The sequence below is a fragment of the Pygocentrus nattereri genome, chromosome 24 (assembly GCF_015220715.1).
Source record: "Pygocentrus nattereri isolate fPygNat1 chromosome 24, fPygNat1.pri, whole genome shotgun sequence".
NCBI classification, from domain to species: Eukaryota; Metazoa; Chordata; class Actinopteri; order Characiformes; family Serrasalmidae; genus Pygocentrus; species Pygocentrus nattereri.
Window position 1 is genome coordinate 494,601 of NC_051234.1, and position 23,139 is coordinate 517,739.

General features: G+C 44.8%; 1 protein-coding gene across 1 annotated transcript in view; it reads right to left on the minus strand.

Annotated features, from left to right (window-relative positions):
- iglon5 (IgLON family member 5) overlaps nucleotides 1-23,139 on the minus strand; it is a 258,665-nt gene that overhangs the window by 24,414 nt on the left and 211,112 nt on the right. The window contains exons 2-3 of the mRNA XM_017722925.2: nucleotides 8,764-8,845; nucleotides 3,454-3,686 (exon numbers count right to left, since the gene is read on the minus strand). Coding sequence (XP_017578414.1) covers nucleotides 3,454-3,686; nucleotides 8,764-8,845 — 315 coding nt within the window. The remainder of the gene's footprint in view (nucleotides 1-3,453; nucleotides 3,687-8,763; nucleotides 8,846-23,139) is intronic.

Consider the following 23,139-nt stretch of genomic DNA (forward strand, 5'->3'; position numbering starts at 1 on the left):
TATAAGGTGTTATGAGTGTGTTATGTACACACCCTTCAAAGTAAAATGTTACGCTTATTTCTAAAGGTTTTCACTTTTTTTCAGCCTGAAGAATAAAACAGTTTTACTTACAGGAAAAGAGTTTGTTTAGACATGATATTCTAACAGCAACCCCCCCCCCAAAATATGAACTAAACTGACGTGATTTAAGGTGATTTCCTCGGCCTGAACATCCTGCTTTGCTGGGGGACCCTCAGATGTTCTGTTTCACAATTTAAGGGGTGAGCCGACTTGTTTACAGCCTACATGACGGATCAGTCCAGCCCAAAACTGTCTGAGCACTTTCACTCAAGTACCACTCAGACCGGTTTCTTGTCTTCCTCCCGTTCCAAACAACCTCAGCCATAAGCTGTTGTGTTGTGCTGAAAGCCTGTTGTGAAGGCCTGTGCATAATGCTAGACAAATAACACAGATGGCCCCTGAATCTAAACGCTCTATCATCGCCGCTGTAATGAATATAGCCAAGGAATTCACACTGCAAGGCATTCTCCAGCAGACCCCCCCTGCTTTTCCCAGCTTTTTGCTGGACAAAAGCCACTTTTAACGATAAAGCCAAAATTGGACCCGCTGCAGGGTCATTCCTGCTGGTGCCGTGTCTCGAGGGTGTAATTATTTTTCTGTGATATCATATGAAGACTTAAAATTGAGGGCAGCAAAGTATCAAACAAATACGATCATGTCTCTGTACAGCCCACAGAAAAGCTGCGTGCACTGAGGTGTGTTTGGCACATTGAATGGCTCTAAAGTTGCTCGAAAGCATTGTGGGGAAAAAAAAGGAAGCCCACCCACCACCCGCCCCGACACCCCTCTTTACTGCAGCGTGGCGCGGCCGAATCACGCTCCAGAGTCCATTTTTCATTTTCCTAAAGCCACCTCTGCTATTACGGCGCAACACAATGCAGAAAATACAATATACATAACGATTGACATGTTTTCTGGGGGTGAGGGTCCGCCATCCATCACCAGCGCTGTCAGACGGCAGTAAATTACGTCACTCAGGATCACTCACACTTCCTGTCACTCTGCCGTTGCCGTGACGATTGGCGTAGTCCCTAGCTGTGCCCAAAACCGTGCCCCGTTTTCTATTTAGTGCAATTTGTGGTTACATCATTTTGCAGTGGTGTCCAAAAAACAGTGCACTCAAACAATCCCACAATGCACCACAGTAAGTAGTGTACGACTGATGTTCCCTAGGGGATTATACCCATAATGCATTGTGTGCAAGTGATGAGCAAACTTGTATAAATCATTTGCTGCTATCACAAATTCTGTTCCCCATATTTAGTGGTCCCGAGTTTGGAATGTAGGGTGTAGAGATTAGGGGGGAAATTTTGGACTTGGCACCAGTTTTGTGCTCTAATATCCAGTCAAGCGCTCCACCGAAGCTGCCCCACTAACCCAACAGCGCCCCCTCTCTCCGTTCCCTGTGTGCCGCTTGGCTTTGTTGGCTCAGTTGTTCACTATGGCTGCGTTCTGCGATCAGACTTTTTCAGAGCGGTGTGAACGCAGAAATCTGAAGTGTTTCGAATCAGATCCGAGCTACTTTCAAATGTGCTCCCAGACGGGATACATATCCTCGGCTATGTGACCACTGATGAGAACGTTCCGGGAATCATCTTCACAGCAAACTGATGAAAACCATTTGAACTAAACGCAGACTAACCAACTCCTACTTCTACTATTTCCACACTGTGGGACTAATAACAGGTTACCTTATCTTATCTTATCTGGTTCAAAGTGAGAGTTCAAAACACATTTTGGACTTTGGACTGACTTGGATTTGGGGCTAAAAGTCTTTTGCTTTATGTTTATTTCATTCAAATTAATGATTGCACATCCCACTTACAGCACAATACAGAAACAATCATAATACTACGGAAACATTTGGTAAAGTTTTATTAGTGACTGTTTCAGTAGTGTCTGTTTCAGTAGTGACCGTTTCAGTAGTGTCTGTTTCAGTAGTGACCGTTTTAGTAGTGTCTGTTTCAGTAGTCAATGTTTCAGTAGTGTCTGTTTCAGTACTGACTATTTCAGTACTGTTTCAGTAGTCACTGTTTCAGTAGTGTCTGTTTCAGTAGTGAGTGTTTCAGTAGTGACCATTTCAGTAGTGTCTTTTTCAGTACTGATTGTTTCAGTAGTGACTGTTTCAGTACTGACTATTTCAGTACTGTTTCAGTAGTGTCTGTTTCAGTAGTGTTTGTTTCATTACTGACTGTTGCACTACTGACTCTTTCAGTAGTGTCTGTTTCATTACTGACTGTTGCACTACTGACTCTTTCAGTAGTGACCGTTTCAGTACTGACTGTTTCAGTAGTGTCTGTTTCAGTAGTGACTGTTTCAGTACTGACTATTTCAGTACTGTTTCAGTAGTGTCTGTTTCATTACTGACTGTTGCACTACTGACTCTTTCCTTAGTGTCTGTTTCAGTAGTGTCTGTTTTATTACTGAATGTTGCACTAGTGACTGTTTCAGTAGAGTCTGTTTCAGTACTGACTGTTTCAGTAGAGTCTTTCAGTAGTGTCTGTTTCAGTACTGACTGTTTCAGTAGTGTCTGTTTCATTGCTGACTGTTGCACTAGTGACTGTTTCAGTAGAGTCTGTTTCAGTACTGACTGTTTCAGTAGTGTCTGTTTCAGTAGTGACCGTTTCAGTAGTGTCTGTTTCAGTAGTGACTGTTTCAGTAGTGTTTTTCAGTAGTGTCTGTTTCAGTACTGACTGTTTCAGTAGTGACCGTTTCAGTAGTGTTTTTCAGTAGTGTCTGTTTCAGTAGTGTCTGTTTCAGTACTGACTGTTTCAGTAGTGACCGTTTCAGTAGTGTTTTTCAGTAGTGTCTGTTTCAGTAGTGTCTGTTTCAGTAGTGTTTTTCACTAGTGTCTGTTTCTCTACTGCCTATTTCAGTACTGTTTCAGTAGTGTGTGTTTCAGTAGTGTCTGTTTCATTACTGACTGTTGCACTACTGACTCTTTCAGTAGTGTCTGTTTCAGTATTGTCTGTTTCAATAGGGTCTGTTTCATTACTGACTGTTGCACTAGTGACTGTTTCAGTAGAGTCTGTTGCACTACTGACTCTTTCAGTAGAGTCTGTTTCAGTACTGACTCTTTCAGTAGTGGCAATTTTAGCTCACTTTAAGCAATACTCAAAAACACCAGGCAGTAAATGATGAGTAAACAGAACTTTAAACACATAAATTATAATATTCTTTATTAAATTCTCACTTCTACTCTAAATACAGGGGTGTGGCTAAAATAAGCCTTCAGCTGTGGATTAAAACTTTTTGGTAGTGAAAAAAACATGGGGCTGCGTTTTGAATCGCAAAATAAATATTTTTCAAGCTATTGCCCAGACCAAACCTCCGTTTGCAAGGACATCTGCAGTTTTCATTTTTAATATAAAAATTGATATATAAAAGACTCACCCTGGACGATGAGGTAGACGTGTGCAATGCGGGGCTGGTTCCGTGCCTGGAAGCTGCAGGTGTACGGACCCTCGTCCGTCACGGCCACTCGCTCGATCTGAATGGAGAAGTCGCTGTCGTTACTGTTGACCAGAGACACCCGCGAATCCAGTGACCACTTATCCGTCCCCGCGAACAGGATGTTGGAGCGGTTCAGCCAGGCCTTGTGGGTAACTTCTTCATCGATCTTACATCTGTGAGGAGCGGGATATGAGGATACGGTGTCAGTGCGGTAACAGCGAGCACACGGTCAGTCAGTAATCCACTTAAGCTGCGTTTACGTTATGATGCTAGACGGTCAGTGACAAATCTGATATTCCATTGTTTTCAGTGGAGGAGTGGCGGAGAATTCTACCCCAGTCTGGGGCAACAGCAGAACATTCCGGCAAGGCTTCAGCTTCCCCGATTTTAGCCGTCTTAGCCAGTGAATGTAGTCAGGAATATTTCTCATATAAAAATGTTACATGAACAAAATAAGATTATTACAGTCTTATATCGTCGAATAACGTGTGCAGCAAGACCTTTGAACTTGTTTTAAGTTATTTTATGTGGTTAAAATATCTTATTTCTTCGGCAGATCGCATCATTTTTCACATTCTTACAATTATGAGAAATGTTACTAATTTATGTTCAGAAGTTTGGGTACTCCTGGTACTAACACTAATATTTCTGACCCTGAAACTGTTTAAACATAATCCAATTTCACTTGTTTTATGCAAATAAGTAATGAACATAAGAAGCTTTAAATTGTTTCAAGTAATTACATGTAGCTAAAATATCTTATTGGACTGGCAGGTCATTTTATATGATTTTATATATTCTTACAATAATGAGAAATATGACTTACAGTCGTGTTCAAAAGTTTGGGTACCCCTGGTCAAACGCCATTAAGTAGAATTTCAAGTGAAAATGAGTTAACACACATCCATCATACACCTCTGCACATTTTAATGGATACTTACTGTTTATTTGCTGAATTTAATATGTTGGATAAATGAGATCTGTGCAGAAGTTATGGCACACCATATATTTTAGTGTATTTTAGTACATATCTAGTATGTTAAATAAGCAGTGTGTTAAAATGTGCATGAGTGTGTTCACTATGGAGGGTGTTCAAACTTGGCAGGTGTTTCCGATAAGATGGCCCACGTGTTTCCGTTATTTTGTCCACGTCCTATATTTTGAAGTGCTTTATGCATGAAAACACCCCAGGCCAAAAACCAAGCCCATGCTATTGAGTATTATTATAGCCAGTGAGAATCGAATCTAAAGTCAGTGTAGCTGAATCACCACCTACAGACGCATTTCTACACCCCTCATGACAAACTGGTGTCCGCAAATATCAGCTCGTGCTGCCCTGAAGGAACCCTCCGTTTTCCTTCTCGATGACACTTGTTTGATGAGCCCTGTGACTCTGAGATGATGACACATAACACCCTGCTAACAAATCAGCCTCGATTTAACAGAAGAGCTCCATGTTTTTGTTTTAGTGTCCTCCACTAGATGTCAGCAGTGAGTGCTGTTCTGTCACAGGCGCGGAAAGCGGCACATCTCTGGGTGAAAACCTCAAGAGATCACAGTGCCCCAATTCATGTCGACTTTGACTTTCACTCGTCGCATCATGATATCAAATCAGAGCTCGTTGGCTCTGCGCGGGTGAGTGTTTGGAATACTAAAGAGCGCGAGAGCGGCTGCACGAGGGCTGAATGCTGGCTGTTAGAATACTTCCGCTCCTGCTAGGTGGAATGGCATCTGACAGGCAGTACAGGACTTCAATTGTTGGCTCATAGCCTGAAACCAAGTTGTTTCTGTCTGTGTGAGGCGAAGTGACAAACAGGAAACTAGAGGGAGAGGAATTAAACTATAAAAACAAGAAAAATAACAAAACTGAGACAACCGCCTGACAGATCTGAGACGGATTCAATCAGACGGAGGGCCGATGGACTGATGTATGAAGTGTCCAGTTTAGAATCACCTAGATAAAACTCTAAAGCAGCTCACGTCTTTACAGTGGTGGTGATGGGAACCAGGCGTCGCCATGACTACAACACAGATATAGACACTTTATTTACCATCCAGAAACACCAGTTTGAGTTTATATGGAGTTTATATGGAATGCAGTGAGTTTATATGGAATGCTGATGATGGAAAACAGTGGAAAATCTGGAATAATGAGTTTTCTTTGGGGACTATTTTGCCGCACGGCGCCCTGCATGTCTCCCTCCACCATGAATGGAGTTGAAGTTCTCTAAACTCTCATAAAACAGCGTCTCAGTCATCAGGCAGTGAATTCAGAACCAGTTCATGTAGGAACTTTCTGTAGGAGCTTTTAGAGGGACGTCTGGTTCCCATCATCACCACTGTGAGGAGCTTTTAGAGGGACGTCTGGTTCCTATCATCACCACTGTGAGGAGCTTTTAGAGGGACGTCTGGTTCCCATCACCACCACTGTGAGGAGCTTTTAGAGGGACGTCTGGTTCCCATCACCACCACTGTGAGGAGCTTTTAGAGGGGGACGTCTGGTTCCTATCACCACCACTGGGAACGGCTCTGACTGAGTTTATCTAGAACAGAGCGTTTCACACCAAACCACTCTGGATGATTTTGTTTACTTCTCAACCTTTTAATTATGCAAAAATTTGAAGAAAAAAAAAACCTTTTTCCACACCTCTAGAGAAGTCGGTTGCACATAACACCAAATAATAATAATAGATCATAATAATAATAAAGAACTAAAATGTTGCACAAATGTTGCTAAAATGATGCAAAATGTAGAAAATGTGCCTGGTAACTGCTAAAAAAGGACTAATAAGCAGCCGGTTAATTAGCAGCTACTAGTTTGGTGTGTGCAGCTGGATTATTAAGGCAGACGAGGCTGAAGGCGGCTTCGTCTTCACCAGCTTCTTGTTTGAATTTTCCCATTCAGCCTTAAACAGTGCAGCAGTTACGAGAAGCTGAGTTTAGCTTCATTTAAAACAGCGAGCATTTTCAGAGCAGTGGGCTTTAGCTTAGCTTTCACTATTGTACCACAAAAAATTCATAGTTTCTAATTTACAAACAGTAAAAACACTGCAAGCATTAGCTGCACATTAGCTGATCAACGTCCAGCGCAGAACACTTGCCATCGTCAATGTCTAACGTTGTGCTCGATCGTTTGGGTTCAGAGTCCTCAATCTGGCAACCTGTGTGAGCTTAGAGTCTGGGGCGTAGGGGCGGGGCAGACAACTGTCTCCAATATTTTCAGTTTGGACTGCAGTGGCCACTTTAAACCGCGGTCAGCTTTACATTCTGCTCCTTTATGTTAGTCGTGCTGCCTGTTTATAGCAGCGGGCATGTGCTGCAAATTGTCCCGACCAAAATTCTCCATCTCTCTTGAGAAAATCTGGAGTGTCACAAACGTTTGATTTGTAGCAATTCGGAGGGAAGAGCAGATCTTCCTCCTCCGATGATCTGGGACTCGCCTGAACCCGCCTTCAATTCACGCGAGACTTGGCTGAGAGACTTGACGAGAACTGCGGATGAGAGCGCGCACTTGAGGAACAGCTTAGAGGAGGAATCATTAAATAATCTGAAATTAATGGCAACATTGCTAAATAAGAAAGTCATTGGGCCTCTACTAATAATTACATTTTAATCATTTTAATAATTAAGATTCATAAAAATACACTCTTAAGAGTTTTTAAATAAAGGAAATGGTTCTATATATAACCACAAACCCTTTAAAGAACATTTTGCATGATTAAAATGTTCTTTGCATCATGAAAGGGTTCTTCAGATTGAGGGACAACGTGCTGTTGATAATGAGAGGGTTCTTCAGATTGAGGGACAACATGCCATTGATAATGAAAGGGTTCTTCAGACTGAGGGACAACGTGCTGTTGATTATGAGAGGGTTCTTCAGATTGAGGGACAACATGCCATTGATTATGAGAGGGTTCTTCAGACTGAGGGACAACGTGCTGTTGATTATGAGAGGGTTCTTCAGATTGATGGACAACATGCCATTGATAATGAGAGGGTTCTTCAGATTGAGGGACAACATGCCATTGATTATGAGAGGGTTCTTCAGACTGAGGGACAACGTGCTGTTGATTATGAGCGGGTTCTTCAGACTGAGGGACAACGTGCTGTTGATTATGAGAGGGTTCTTCAGATTGAGGGACAACATGCGGTTGATAAGAGAGTTCTTCAGACTGAGGGACAACAGGCAGTTGATAATGAGGGTTCTTTAGATTGAGGGACAACATTCCATTGATAATGAGAGGGTTCTTCAGATTGAGGGACAACATGCCATTGATAATGAAAGGGTTCTTCAGATTGAGGGACAACGTGCCATTGATAATGAGAGGGTTCTTCAGATTGAGGGACAACGTGCTGTTGATAATGAGAGGGTTCTTCAGATTGAGGGACAACGTGCTGTTGATAATGAGAGGGTTCTTTAGATTGAGGGACAACGTGCCATTGATAATGAAAGGGTTCTTCAGATTGAGGGTCAACGTACCATTGATAATGAGAGGGTTCTTCAGATTGAGGGACAATGTGCTGTTGATAATGAGAGGGTTTCTTTAGATTGAGGGACAACGTGCCATTGATAATGAGAGGGTTCTTCAGATTGAGGGACAACGTGCTGTTGATAACAAGAGGGGTCTTCAGATTGATGGAGAACATATGCTGTTGATAATGAAAGGGTTCCTGAGATTGATGGAGAACGTGCTGTTGATAATGAAAGGGTTCCTGAGATTGATGGAGATCGTGCTGTTGATAATGAGAGGGTTCCTCAGGTTGATGGAGAACGTGCTGTTGATAATGAGAGGGTTCCTCAGGTTGATGGAGATCGTGCTGTTGATAATGAGAGTGTTCCTCAGGTTGATGGAGAATGTGCTGTAGATGGTTCTATGCAGAACTCTCTTTGAAAAGAGTTCTTTATAGCACTAAAAAGGGTTCCACTCATGTTACAAGCCAAAGAACCCCTTCTCAGTAGTATGTAGAACCCTTTTTGTTAAGAATGTAATGTAAACTGCAGTGCTACTACGACTGAAATATTCTAGCGTTGTGAAACTTTACAGGCTGTAATTTATAAATCACAATTTATACAACATGAAGAATTCATACTCTTTGTTTTCCACTAAATACCTGAAATACTAGAGCAAAAAAACTGAAAATCATGTAGCTCAGTCCACACGGGTATTCTATATAAACTGACCGTTAATTATTAATCTAAACGTTGACTCCAAACTGAACAGTCGTGCAAGTGTGAAGTCGTGTAGTCACCTCAGAATGATGCTCTCTCCTTCCAGCACAGTAAGGTTGTCGGGCAGGTGGCCGAACTCCGCCGCCTGGACACTGCTGGGTTCTGCCAAGAGAAACGAGGAGGGGAGATGGTGAGCCTAATGCTGTTATTCCACCAGCAGACGGCCCGCCTGCTCATGCCAATACCCCCCACACCAGCACAGCTTGCAAGACAGGATCTCATCAACGGTGGCATTTCTGAAGTTTTGGAAGCCCAAAGCAATAAAACCCTGTAGGCCCCACATTAAAAACACCCTCCCAGACAGCCCACTGTTCTGTAACTCAGACTTTCCTGCTTCACTTCATCCTGGCAGCAATAAAAGTCGGTCATTTTCGTGGGCGATCTAAAGCATCAGTGTCAGTGCAGTTTTGCCAGTGAGCCTGGTGTGTTTCATCGCTCAGTGTAGCACCACCAAGATTAACAACACCCACACGGTGTCAACATCCTCAACATCCTCAGCTTGACAGCTTTAGCCTGGGGGGGCATCTGACCCCGGGGGGCCATCTGACCCCGGGGGTGCCAAACAGTTACCTGATTTGCTCATCCTCTAACTACGCCTCTCTTTGTGCGATGTTTTTTCCCATTACGTCACCTACAGGGTAAAACCAGGGCAATTAGTCAGACCGCAGCCATCAAAACCTGTGAACGTCCGTCGCGGCCTGCGCCATCGATCCACTGTTTTTGACGTCTGCTTAGTTATTTGTGTGCACAAAGTAATAAGTACACATGCAGGGGTTCGCGGAGCTGTCTGTGCTGACCCTCCGTATATTTGAATAATGATTGGGCTGTGGTGCGCCCGGCCTGGCCGTGTGCTCGGCGAACAGGACCGATAATGAGCCCAGGGAAGAGGATTCACACAGAGCCGGCAGAGCGTGAAATGAAGGGACAGCCGCGGCCGCGCGAGGGACACGATCGCGCACACACTCAAGCTCGCGCCGTCACACGCGCACAGTCCCAGCATACAAATAACATACAGCCATATTGTCCTGTTGCATATACATCAGGAACGGTGGATCCACTCGCAGCTGCTGATAAAGGCACAAACACACGTGCGCGCCACGACCAAATTGGATACAGAGCGGCAAACGGCATCAGAGGAAATGACAATTCTGTCACAGTTCTCCTGGAGGAGGCCTCCCAAAACGAAAACGGACTGAGCTAGGCTTTTTTTTCATTTCTCAAGACAGAGCACGAGAGCTCTTATCAGCAGAGTTTGGTGAAATATGCTCCAGTTTTCCCCTGATGAGCAAACCCCAAGCGTGCTGTCACAGCAGTGCCTGAAGCAGGGCCTCTCCCTCTCTCTCTCGCGCTAACTCGCCCGCTCTCACTAGCCGCCTGGACACTGCCAAAATGCCAGCATGGCGCAGGCGGACGCTGCAGACTGCCTTCAGCTTCATCTCCAACAGCTACTCCTATCACACTCATAAACAGCCGCTGTCCTTAATATCTCCTAGCCAATATTTGGCCGTCCTGCCTGTGAGGTTTAATATACGCCGACTTATGGGGGGGGTGGCGGGAAGCAAGTGCAGCGAAGAGTTAAGAAGCTCCCGGAGCTTTTTTTTTTTGCTAGACTGCTCAGTGAACCAGAGAAATACTGTCGCCAACTAAATGAACTCACAGAGTGATTCACCGACAGACGAGCTGCTTGATTAATTCACAGACTGACACATTTACCCACTGACTCACTGAATGACTGGTTCCCTGACTGACCGATTGTTTGATTGGTTGACCGACTAACAGATTCAGTGACCGATTGCCTAGCTGATTTACACACTCAGTCACTGACTGGTTGTTTCCACCTCTCAGATTAACTGAAGGGTTAACTTTCTGAGTAACTGATTCACCAAGTTACTGACTCAAAAACCAACTGACTAATTGATTCACTGCCTTATTGACCGATCCACCAATATACTGACTTACTCACGAACTGAATGGCTGGCTAACTTACAGACTGGTTTGCAGACGGATTCATTCACTGACTGACTGATTCACTAACTGACTGATTGACTCACTTACTGACTCCCACCTGTCTGAATGACTGGCTAAGCATTCAGACTGATTTGCTCACTGGCTGATTGATCCACTAAAAGACTCACTGATTCACTGATTGACTGATTTACTCACCGGACTCACGTGATTGATCGACTGATTCACTGACCTACTGGTTGACTCACTCACTGAATGACTGATTAATTCCCTGACAGACTCATTAAATTCTTATCTGACTGATTCACTAATTGATTAATAATTGATTCACTGACTGACTTACTGACTGGATAACTAGCTGGAAAACCTGCTGACTTACTCACAAAGATTTATATATATATATATATATATATGTATGTTATGATGTTTTCTATAATGAAGCTAGCTAGCCTCAGGTTGCTCTTCAGATTAACAAGCCATCATGCGATAGCCGGCTGCGTTAGCTGTTCTGTAGCATTAGCTAGGCTATGTTTTGTAGACTGAGCTGACTGTGAATAGCAGGGATGTTATATCCATGACGCAGCTCAACTAGACTGCTTACTCTGGTGTTTCACATAGAAGCGGGTTTGAGGCCAATGAGCTGACAGAATGCCAAGTGAACTGAAGCGATGAGGAGCCCACGTTTGGGTGCTGACCGGCCACTGGCTTTTTAATTTGGACACGAGCCGCGGAGGAAGGAGACGCGCCAAACTGCACGTGACTAATTAAAAGGAGCGCACCGCTGTCACGCCGCGTCATGGTCTCACGCACAAACGGCACAAAGCTGCTGCGCGTTACCGTCCAGAGTGACCAGCAGTGACATGGCTAAATTAAGTTTCCTTCTTCTGCCAGGGAGCATAAACGCGCCAGTCTGATTCGAAGGGAAAGGCCTGCTTAATCGGCTTCATTATTTTCAAAGAAAGATACGCAAATCTTTCTTTCTCTCCTCGCAAGGAGAAGTGGGTTTTTTTGTAGCTTTTATTAAAGAAAAGGAGGAAAAAAAAGCTGATCTTGTGGTTGTTAAGGTTAAAGGGAAATTGCACCAATATTTCAACATTTCTGCATTATTAAGCAGTTGAGACATAACCACAATCATTCAGAGTGGTTTGATGTGAAATGCTCTGTTCTTGATAAACATGCACAGTCAGAACGGTTTTCAGTGGTGGTGATAGGAACCAGGCGTCATTTGAGTTTAATGCTTCTAAAAGCTCCCTCACAGAGTTGCTACATAAAATGGTTAAGAATACAGCACCTTATGCCTGAGATGAAGAGGCCCTTATTAGTCCCACAAACGGGGAAATTCCACCTCCACGTTTAACCCATCCGTGCAGTGAAACACCACATACACACTAGTGAATACACACACACTAGGGGGCAGTGAGCACCCTTGCCCGGAGCAGTGAGCAGCCCTATCCACAGCACCCGGGGAGCAGTTGGGGGTTAGGTGTCTTGCTCAAGGACACCTCAGTCATGTGCTGTCGGCTCTGGGGATCGAACCGGCGACCTTCCGGTCACAGGGCCGGTTCCCTGACCTCCAGCCCACGACTGCCCCAAATAGATAGTTTTGAGATTTTTAGTTAGTTTGGGCCTAAAACCCATTAATGGGGAAGGAATAGACTTCACAATTTTGCCATCATCAACAATCCATATCAAAACCCACAAGACGTGTGTAGGTTCACTGGTGGTTTTAGAAAGCAAGAAAAATGGCTCTACTTGTGTTGACCCCTGGTTCCTATCACCACCACTGTAAAGACATCGGAGTCAGTATGTTTCTCTACAATCAACCACTTCACATCAAACTAGCCTGAAGGACTGTTTACATCTCAACCGCAGACATATTGAACACTTGGAATCCAGAAGCGCACAACAACCAAACATATGTGTCTATTTAACAGCTCAGTAAGGTAGGAAACAGGCGGAGTGCTAACTAAATGGATCGTCGAAGGAGAGAGCGCGACCCTGAAATCTCCAGCTAAAAGCCCTAATCACATTAGCACCAGCCACTGCGCACTTGAAGCCAGCCAGCATGCTGCACACACAGCGGCGCGCACCTCCGTCTGTGTGCCTGAGAGCAGACGAAGGGTGCTTGATGTATGAAAGCGTGTGCGTTCACGAGCTGCGGCTGTTGCAATAGCTGCTGCTGCTTTTCCATCCATGTGGAACAACTGCAGTTCATTGAGTTGAGCGCTAGAAGTGGAGTATTGAGGTTAATTCAATTCAGTGCTTTCCCTCACACACTCATACACTCACAAACGCCTGTATTCACACATGTACGCATGCTCACACACACACACACACACACACACACACAGGCTAAGTAGGCGATGTGTGTGTAAGCTAAAACCCCAAAACAGCATCGAATAGGCCATAAAACGAAGAGGGGTGGGCTATTCCCTATTCCCTACTCAATTCCCATTTTCACAGCTCAATTGGCACCTGTGGTTCTAATAGCAGCCTCCCTCTTCTCTCTCTGGCTCGATGCAATATGTTAGTGAGGGCACTCGCTCATACATGCCGAATTACTATGGGAATACAAGATATCATCCTAATTCTGTGAGTGCTAAGTCAATTTTTTGGCACGCATGGCATCCCTCACCCTGCCTAGTCAAGTATAAATAAGCACATTTTCGCTGTCAGAAGCAAACCTTGTATTTGTATTTTCAAATGCCATCTGTATGGGGAAAGGAAAACAACAGCATCAGTTCATTGAACATTTGGTAACAAAATACAAAGTTAAAGAACAGTTTATTTTTATACTTTGTTTAATCATCTGGGATAACATAGCGATGCCTTAGCAATGCATTAGCAACCACCTGGGACACCACAGCAAATTGCCTAGCAACACCTTAACAACCACGTGAGATGACATATTAATGGCCTAGCAACACTATAGCAACCAGCTAGGACGGCATGCCAATAGCCTAGCAACACATTAGCAACCATTGAAGATACAACATCAGTGGCTTAGCAACATTGCAACAACGACCTTAGATAACATAGCAACACCTTAATAATCACCTGGGATTCTTTAGCAATGGCCTTGCAACACCATAGCAACCACCAGGTTCACCGTATCATTGATTCAGCAACGCCTTAGCAATCACCTAGGATGCCATATCAATGGTTCAGCAACACTTTAGCAACTACCTGGGATAACATAGCAATAGCTTAGCAACATCTTTACAATCACCTGTGATGCCATAGCAATGGTCTAGCAAGACTTTAGCAATCACCTGGGACGCCATATCAGTGGTTCAGCAACACCTTAGTAACCACCTGGGATGTCATATCAATGGCCTAGCAACATTTTAGCAACCACATGGGAGGCCATAGCAATGGCCTAGCAATACCTTAGCAACCACCTTGGATAACATAGCAACACCATAGCAACCACCTGGAATACCATAACATCACCAAAGCCAGTTAACCTCTTCCCAAGCTATGGGTCACAGGGGGTGCTGTAGCCTATCCCAGGGCTCACTGGGCAGAAGGCAGGAAACACTGTGGGCAGTTTGCCAGTCCATTACAGGCAGACACACAGGCAGACACACCTAGGGGCAATTTAGCACCCCCAACTGGCCTGACTACATGTCTTTGGACTGTGGGAGGAAACCCACGCAGACACAGGGAGAACTCCACACAGAGAGGACCTTGGTCACCTGGCCGGGGAATTGAACCCAGGCCCTTCTTGCTTTGAGGCGACAGCGCTGCCCTTGAAAATTCACCAAAAGAAAAATCGAGCTTCCACTCTAAAACTAGCACACATGGGTCTTTAGTAGTCTTAAAGGATTATAAAGTCTTGATCTCTATTTTTGTGTTTTATTATAAACATTTTTAGCAGTTGCAACCCTGAGCTCTGGGGGTGCACCACCGCTGCCCACATGCCAGTCCCTTCTCTTTGTATCGACCAAGCCTGCTGCAGGACCCACTGCGTCTCACGCTGCTGACGGCGTGCTGTCAGATCTGGGCTCTGGGCCGTTAAGGATCATAGACAGGGTGTGAAAACACCTGGGAGACATCCGCCACCCTTCAACATCAATAATACACCTCGTGTGCACGGAGAGCTAGAAAGTGTGAGTGAGAGAGTGCATGTGAGAGAGCCTCAGTGATGCAGAATGGAGCGCAGTGTAATGAATGAATGATAGAGTGAGTCGTAGTTTCTGTGGGAGAGTGAGAGACAAGGTGAAAGTGAGATGGAGAGAGAGAGAGAGGGAGAACGTAAAGAGTAGCAGGAGGTGGGAGAGCGTGGGCGCGCGAGCTGGAGTTTGAGAAAGAGAGATGCTTTGCGATTCAGGCAGATTGCACGCTCGCTGCAGCGAAATTGATGTAACCTTGCGGCTTTGTGTTGGCTGCTATTGTGATGGGCTGGAAGATTCAATCAGCATGACTTGGGGAAAAGCTCTCACGGACAAGCTGTCCAGCTTTTTTTTTTTTTTTTTCCCCCTTTTTCCAAATTGCACCATATTCTCTCCAGCTAATTCCCATCATTCTGAAAACTCTGGCATATGTTCAACAGCTCGGCCTCATGTAAGCTTCTGCTTCCAAAGCTACCATCTCAAAGGCTTAGTGATGTGGTGGGGTTGCTAACCTCCTGCTGTCCAGACAGGCACGCTTGGTCCTGCTGCTTCTGCCAGCCTGAAACGCATGTTCTGCTCTCCACGCTTTGTACTTCACCTCAAAAAAGAAAAGCCCCAGGAAAGGGGCTTGATTCCTCATCACCCATGGGACATTCATTTAAGTGTGATTTGTATCCTCTTGACTTTTACATACTCTGGTGTGTAATTGCGCTTGCTTCTGCTGCAGAGTCATTAACCAGAGCGAGCCGGAGCCAGACACTGAAGAGGCCTTGCCGTCTTTGTACTGTACATCTATTGCTTGTTGCCCTTGACGATCAAATAAACACAGGAAACTTTTGAAAGCCAGCCCATCAAGATGGGTAGCAGTACTGAGGAAAGAGTGCCGCATAATAATCATCCTCTTAAAGTGACACTTCAGCTGAAAATTGTACACAGTTTTCTACAATTTAACCCAAATGTCGTCCATCAGTGAAGACGTGTTTGACATCTTACACTGGAGCTATGAGATTTACAAGCAATGGAAGCTCATGGCATCTGTTAGCAGCCCACCTGAATCATCAAACACTTGCCTCAGACTTCCTAATGTGCTTTCTGACATTGTAAAATATATAAAAATGGACAAAAATATGGCTCCTACTACTGATGTGCCGATACTTATATCTGTTTTTATTAGGAGAGTGAATCTTTCAGTTGACTCACTCGATTTGATTCACGGTTCATTGTGTTTTTGTTCGATTCAAAAGGTTGCAATAGAAGGAGTTGTAAGCAACACAGATCAATCGTTACACCACTAATGCTTACACATACACATACAGTGATACTGTCAAAAGCTTGAGTACTTTATGGCAGGGGTCGCAACCCAAATGCTAAGAACAGCCATTGTATCCTTTCAACAAAAGCATTCCAGCTTGGGAGCCTCAATATTTTATGTCCATTTTCTATCTTGACTGTAAATGTGTCTCAGTATGTGCTAATGTTCTAGTGTAGACCATCAAATTTAACACAAATGAAACTACACACCAACTTTGCTCTGCGTTAAGCTGTAGCTCAGATATAGCCACTGTTCTCACATCTCTGACAGGATACTTTTCCGAAAAGGTGGAATAGTTTTTGTAAAATGTCTCTCAACAGTTGATTTTTTTACGAGGCATCTCTTTCGCTGGCTCCACCTTAAATGATGCCTGAGGCACCCGTATGTAACTGCTGCACCATTTAAGGTGAAACGAGAAAATTTGAACGAGAATCTGGAGGATGAGATGCGACTTCAGCTTCATGACTTTTTAACATTTGACAGTTTCTCATTGCAGATTAAACATATCAGGAAACCAGCTGGAGTGATTATGAATGCAGGCAAGTCCATCCGATGTTCAGACTAGCCACATTTACATGCAGCCTAATAATCTGTTAATAATCGACTAATAGCTCAATCGGAATAGACACCACCATGTAAACACCTCAATCGGAATAGTCTAGTCCGATTGAGACCATTCGGAATACAGTTTCTATCCGACTGATCGAGGTGGGTAATCCTGTAAATAATCAGTTAAATAGAAGAATAACATCCGTGTAAGCGCCTGTATCCGATTACATTCCCTATCGGAAAGTTTCAGTCCGTTCTGCATGAGCGTCGCGTCACAGTGAGAGTTTATACCGTTCAACACGGCGGAGCAGAAACTGGTCTGCAGAGGAGACGAAGTTCATGCTCTGATCTTTAAAAGACGGCGGTGGGACGGACGTCCAGCTTATGCGTCTCAGAGCACGACGTCTTCCTCTCGGCCTTCTTTAATAAGGACGTGTGAAGGACGTTTTCCTGAGTCTGACGTCATTTTAAGGTAATTAAAAACTCCAGCGCGCCAACTGGAAACTCATCTCACCGACTGGACCTCACGTGATGCTCACTGTCCTGGTAACATTTACTCTAAACGGTTCTCCACGCATGTGCGTCATTTCGCTTCAGATTACTTGTAGTGAGCATTTAAACAGAGATTTGTCATCAGAATGTTGAGTAGAGTGAGCATAAACACCTCAGTCTGAATCTGTAATCCAATTGGATTCAATCAGATTGGCAAAAATCTTTGCATGTAAACACAGACACTGTTGTCTGCTTTGCTTTGGTGACCAGCAGTTTATTGTAAAAGTCCATTTATTGTTAAAACTGTGTTAGAACGATCAGCAGAGCTTAATTTTAGTTGGCATTGCTTTGACTTTTCTCTTTTGGTCTCATCCTGTTGCACACCACTGGTCAGTCATGTACACGCCCTTCACAAACACTGGCCAAACTACACCTCTATCACTACTCTCAGCGCCACCGCAACAGATAGAGCTGCTTGTCGACAGCAGCACATGGTGCCTGAACAGCTTAAAAATGTCCAAACACAAATTCACAGAAGAATTACAGAAAAAAATCAAGTGTTTTCATCTTGGTGGGGTCAGTGACAAATAAAGGTGCTAGTGATCTAACGGCACACCTAAGCACATCAGGAGGAATGAAGTGTCTAGTACAGGGGTGCACATCTCTGGTCCTGGAGGCCCAGCATCCAGCAAAATTTGGTGATTTACCTGCTCAAACACACTTGATTCAGCTCATCTGTTAACTGCCAGGTTTAGTGGGTGTGTTCAAGCAGGGAAGCTACCAAACTGTACTTCATTACTCAAACTGTCTCAGTACTGAAATTCCAAATACAGTATGTGTTGTATGGGCAAGTGTTTTTTAAAAAACAATATAATGGGATGTTATCAGAGACAACAAATAGGTTTCTTTATATTATTTATGTCCTTCCTTAAGAGTCTAACGTGGTATTCAAAGTCAACCCCTTCATTCCAGGCTTATTATATACTAAGCCTTATTATTCAGTAGCTATTGGTACTTCATTATAAACTGCTCGAGTTATTCTTAGGATATAGAGGTGTGAAATAATGTTGGGCCTGTCATTTAAGGGGTTAATTTAAACCTTTGCTAAAGCAAAGCAAATAAACCTCAGGCTAAAAAATGTCCCTTATTATTGTTTAAACTATCCATCCATCCATTTTCTAAGCCGCTTCTCCGTCAGGGTCGCGGGGGGTGCTGGAGCCTATCCCAGCAGTCTCCGGGCGGAAGGCAGGATACACCCTGGACAGGTCGCCAGTCCATCGCAGGGCAGACAGACAGACACAGACAGTCAGTCACTCACACACTCACACACCCACACCTAGGGGCAATTTACCATGTCCAATCAGCCTGACTGCATATCTTTGGACTGTGGGAGGAAACCGGAGAACCCGGAGGAACCCCACACAGACACGGGGAGAACATGCAAACTCCACACAGAGAGGACCCCGGTCACCCGGCCGGGGAATCGAACCCAGGCCATGTGCCTCAATAAATATTACAATGCCATGGTCATTCTCAGTGTCAGTGGATGCATAGTGGTAGTCATGGTTGCCCCATATGTGGGACAACAGGGTTCACGACCCACTATTTCATAAATGCCAATATATTCAAATACATTCAAGTATATGCAGATGGAATATAAGTAATGGAGTCATTTCTAAAAGTGTATATAAATATAAAAGAATACACCAACCAGCCACTTCACTAAGTACCTGACTGTAGTCCATCTGTTTCTCTCCATACTTTGTTACCCTATTCCTCAATATTCACGGCCCCCACAGGGCCGCCACAGAGCAGGTATTATTTGGGTGGTGCATCATTCCCAGCACTGCAGTGACACTGCAGTAGCTCTTAAAAACCTCAGTGTCACTGCTGGACTGAAAATGATCCACCACCCAAATAATAGCTGCTCTGTGAGGAGTCGGTGGTCCTGTGAGATCTGCCATCAAATGGAAAGAAAGATGCTTCTCAGTAGGATATTGGAGCAACAGAAGCGATGAGGAACGGAAGAGAAGAAAAGAATACCACAGCAACCCACCAGAGCAAGACAGCAGGAGACGTGGAGGTGCGGAACGAGGGATGACGGAAGAGGGAAGGGCAAGGAGGAAGGAAGGATGGCGTGGGAGGAGGAGTGAGAAAGGGGAGGCACACCCGCATAATTAACAGTGGCACGCTGCAGCCAATTAAATATTTACAGAGGCGCTTCCCTCCGACACCTCGGTGATGAAGAGAGGCAGCCAGAGGATTATCAGATGCTAGGAGCCTCGGGCAGGAGAGGATTAAACGTTAACTGGCAGATAGATCCCCTTTTCTTCCACGCCTGATCCCATTAACACTGGCCAGGCTGCATCGACCCCTCTCCTTCCCCCCAGTCCCCCCACTCACCACATACAGACAGTTTTGTTTTTATGTCTTGTCAGAAAGTGGACTAATACATTTGTTATTTATATGTTAATATAGATATGTAAGCCCTATGTATTATATAGTATATCCCATTCTGAATCCATAGTCTTTAAAATGGAGTTGGTCCCTACTCTTCTGGAAAGCTTTCCACAAGATTTTGGAGTGGGAATTTTTTGCCCATTCATCCAGAAGAGCATTTGTGAGGTCAGACTCTGATGCTGGACAAGAGGGTCTGGCTCAGACTCTCCATTCGTGTTCATCCAAACAGTGTCTGATGTGGTTGAGGTCAGAGCTCTGTGCGGGTCAGTCCAGTTCTTCCACACCGAACTCACCCAACCGTGCCTTTAGGGACCCAAACTGTTCCCACAAAGTTAGAAAACGAACAAAGGTCCAAAATGTCCTGTTCTGCTGAAGCTGGAACTAAGGGGCCTGGGTCAACACCTGAAAAACAGCCCTACACCATAATCCCCCCTCCTCCAAACTTTACACTTGGCACAATGCTACTTGGTGGCCCCACTCTGTGAGTTTGTGCTGTGGGGCTGAGCTGTTGTTGCTCCTAGATGCTTCCATTTCACAATAATCGCACGTACAGTTGTCTGGGGCAGATCTAACTGGACAGAAACTTCACTAACTGTTTGTGGCAGAGGTGGCATCCTACGACAGTGCCATCCTACGACAGTGCCATGTTTAAAGTCTCTGAGCTCATCAGTGCGACCCTCTACTGCCAGTGTTTGTCTAAGGAGACGCAAGTCGACGATGTCCTCAGTTTGATCCACCTGTGCAATGGCAGGTGGAAATCTGTTACACTCAGTTTACACAACTCAGTTTTTGATCTTGTTAAAATGCACTTCTTCTGTTTGCTCATGTTTTCCTACAACGTCCTACAGATATTAGTGGCCAAAAAAATACTAAACAAAGCACAAACACTTCCTTAAACCTATAGAGATTCACTGTTCAACTCAACCTGTCTCACTTCACCCGCCTCTCTCTGATACCTCTGACTGATGGAAGTGGACCGTTGCCCTCTGGACACCACTTGCTGCACAAGAGGGATCACTCCACGCCCACACACGCTCTTACTTGGACTGGTCAGTGAAGGGGCATGGCGATGAAGAGAACAGGGAGACAAGCCTGGAGTGCTGTTCTGTGATGTTAACTTTTTTTGAGGTGTGAAGACATGTAGGGAAAAGGAGTTGTTAGCTGAAGATGGAGCGTTTGACAGAGCTTATTTCATGATTGATCAAGCTGTGTAGGACAGGATAGTGGCTAAAACAGAACCGTCAGTATGTCAGAGCATCTGTTTTAATGAATGTTATAAAATGTTAATCTTAACCTCGGTAATCATAAAAAGTTGCACATTCCACATTTGTAAGGTCTGGTGTTGGTTCACAGGCCCAGTTTCTTCCTTTTTGATGGTACACACCAACTTTTGCTAATAGTTGCCTCACCAGTTGCTTAGAAGTGTCTTCAGGCAAGTAGCAGTTTTCAAAATGTGCAGAAATGGTAGAAACTCTCAACCTAAATGGCTTATTAATGCGCTGTACTATTCCAATAGTGGTTAATGGCAATAACAACAAATTTCTCTGACAAAGGCACATCGTCCACTGAGGGAAAAAAGACCTTGTGTAGAAAATGACGAGCCCTTTTCTGCATTCAACACTGTGCTGGTTAGCTCTAGTGTTAGCTCAGTAGCTCATCCGAAGGGGCAGCCCCGGTTAAACCCTGGCTGTGGATCTGTATTTAGTTTGGCCTTTTTTTGTTTTTTCTTAATCAAATATCTTTTCATTACGTTTTACAGATGCTTGAACGCCAGTGTTAGTCACAATCCACATTCCGAGCTCAGGTCATATGGCCACTACATGAGAGAATTTCTGGCTTGTTTTCCTTTTCACAGCAGTAACCTTTAAATAAAATATGCACTCACATATTTTGTTCTAATTTTATACCCATTAGAAATGAAATCCTCTAAAAATCAGAAGGCTTGAATTTTTATTACTCAAGCAGACCTCAGTTGCTTGGATCTCAAGGCCAATCCTCGTGGGATCCAGTGAACAGACTTCATTCTCCCACGCTTACAGCATAGAATACAATTTGCTGCAGGTCTAGTTTGGATTGAAATGAGTTCATTTACAAGACTTGCTTTGCATACGTACGTTGTGTTATTCGCCAGACTCCGAGAGACACAGCTGTCAAACGCGAGTCTAATACACCTTGTTCTGTTACCTGACTCCTATCACCCAACCAGCACACAGACGTCTGCTTCCATCCTTTAAGCGGCGGCGCGCGCCTGCTGCATATAAAGCCTCCCGCAGCACTCAATCTCCTCTCCAGACGCCATTCCCTCCGCACACATCAGTCAATATGCAGCTCCAGACTTCAACGGCAGCGGAGACTCAATAGACGGCTGTGGATCTTTAGCATTGAAGCAGCTCGCGCACGCTGCCAAGAGCGGCGCGCGGGACCATCTCCCCGAAGCCCTGTCCATTTTTAACCCCCATTTTTGGCTGCAAAGAAACTCAAAAACCCCTCTGCTCTCAGAAATCGATATACTAGTTAAACTGTTATTTCCTCTGTAGTAAAAGAAGAAGGAGGAAAAGGAGCGCTGGCCGAGGTCCCATGGTCCTGGCTGAGCAGATCATTTGACAGAGTTGCCTCTGAGGGGGACTCAGAGGCTTTTTAAAGAGGCACTGTCATCGCTCCACCGAGGCCGAGGGACTTTTGCAGTGCAGGCGAAGCTAAAGTGTCAGGCCGAGGTGCGAGCATGAAAAATGGAGGAGACGAAACGGTCAGAACGAGGAAAAAATGGTGGAGGTAAAAAAAAGTCAGCATGAGCGAAAAAGCACAGGGGGAGAAACGGCCGGAGCGAGCGCGTGAAATAGGAGCTTCCTCCGACCGACCGCAGCGGAAAAATAAGCGTCAGCAGAATTGAATTGGAGGAAGAAATCTGTATTCATTCCGGAGCTGGCATTTAGATCTCATTTGACTTTTTGTTTAGTTTCTCGCGTGCCTGAGCTCAGCGGCGGATCACAATGGAATTAGCTTATTAACAGCTCCGCGCCGCACGGCGCTCGTGGCTTTTTAATAATTCAGGCTCGCGCTGTTTTAGCAGAGCGTGCGTGATGCGCGGCGCGGCGCTCTGAGGAGAGACTCGGTGACAGGGAGAATGTAGGCCACTGACGGAGAGAAGCAGCGCTCCAACCACACTGCCATATGTCACCCTCTCTGTTCTGCTTTCAAGACACGAGAATACACAACACAAAGGATCTGTTGATGCTCCGCTCACTTCCCAGGCCTTCAGAATCCACCGCAGCACCAACACACAGTCACACGGCATTCATTCCGCCAGCTGCTCTGCACTTGACGTTGATAAATGGCAGTTAACTTTCGGTATTATCTATCTTAGATCGATCCAAAGCTAAAGATACAGTATCGAGGCTCATTCTGTTTCCGAGCCATGTCTTGGATACATCTGCTGACTCTGGGGGGTTATGAGAGGTGAGGAAAGGAGACAGGTATGAGGCGTGGTGCTGGGTTTCTAGTGA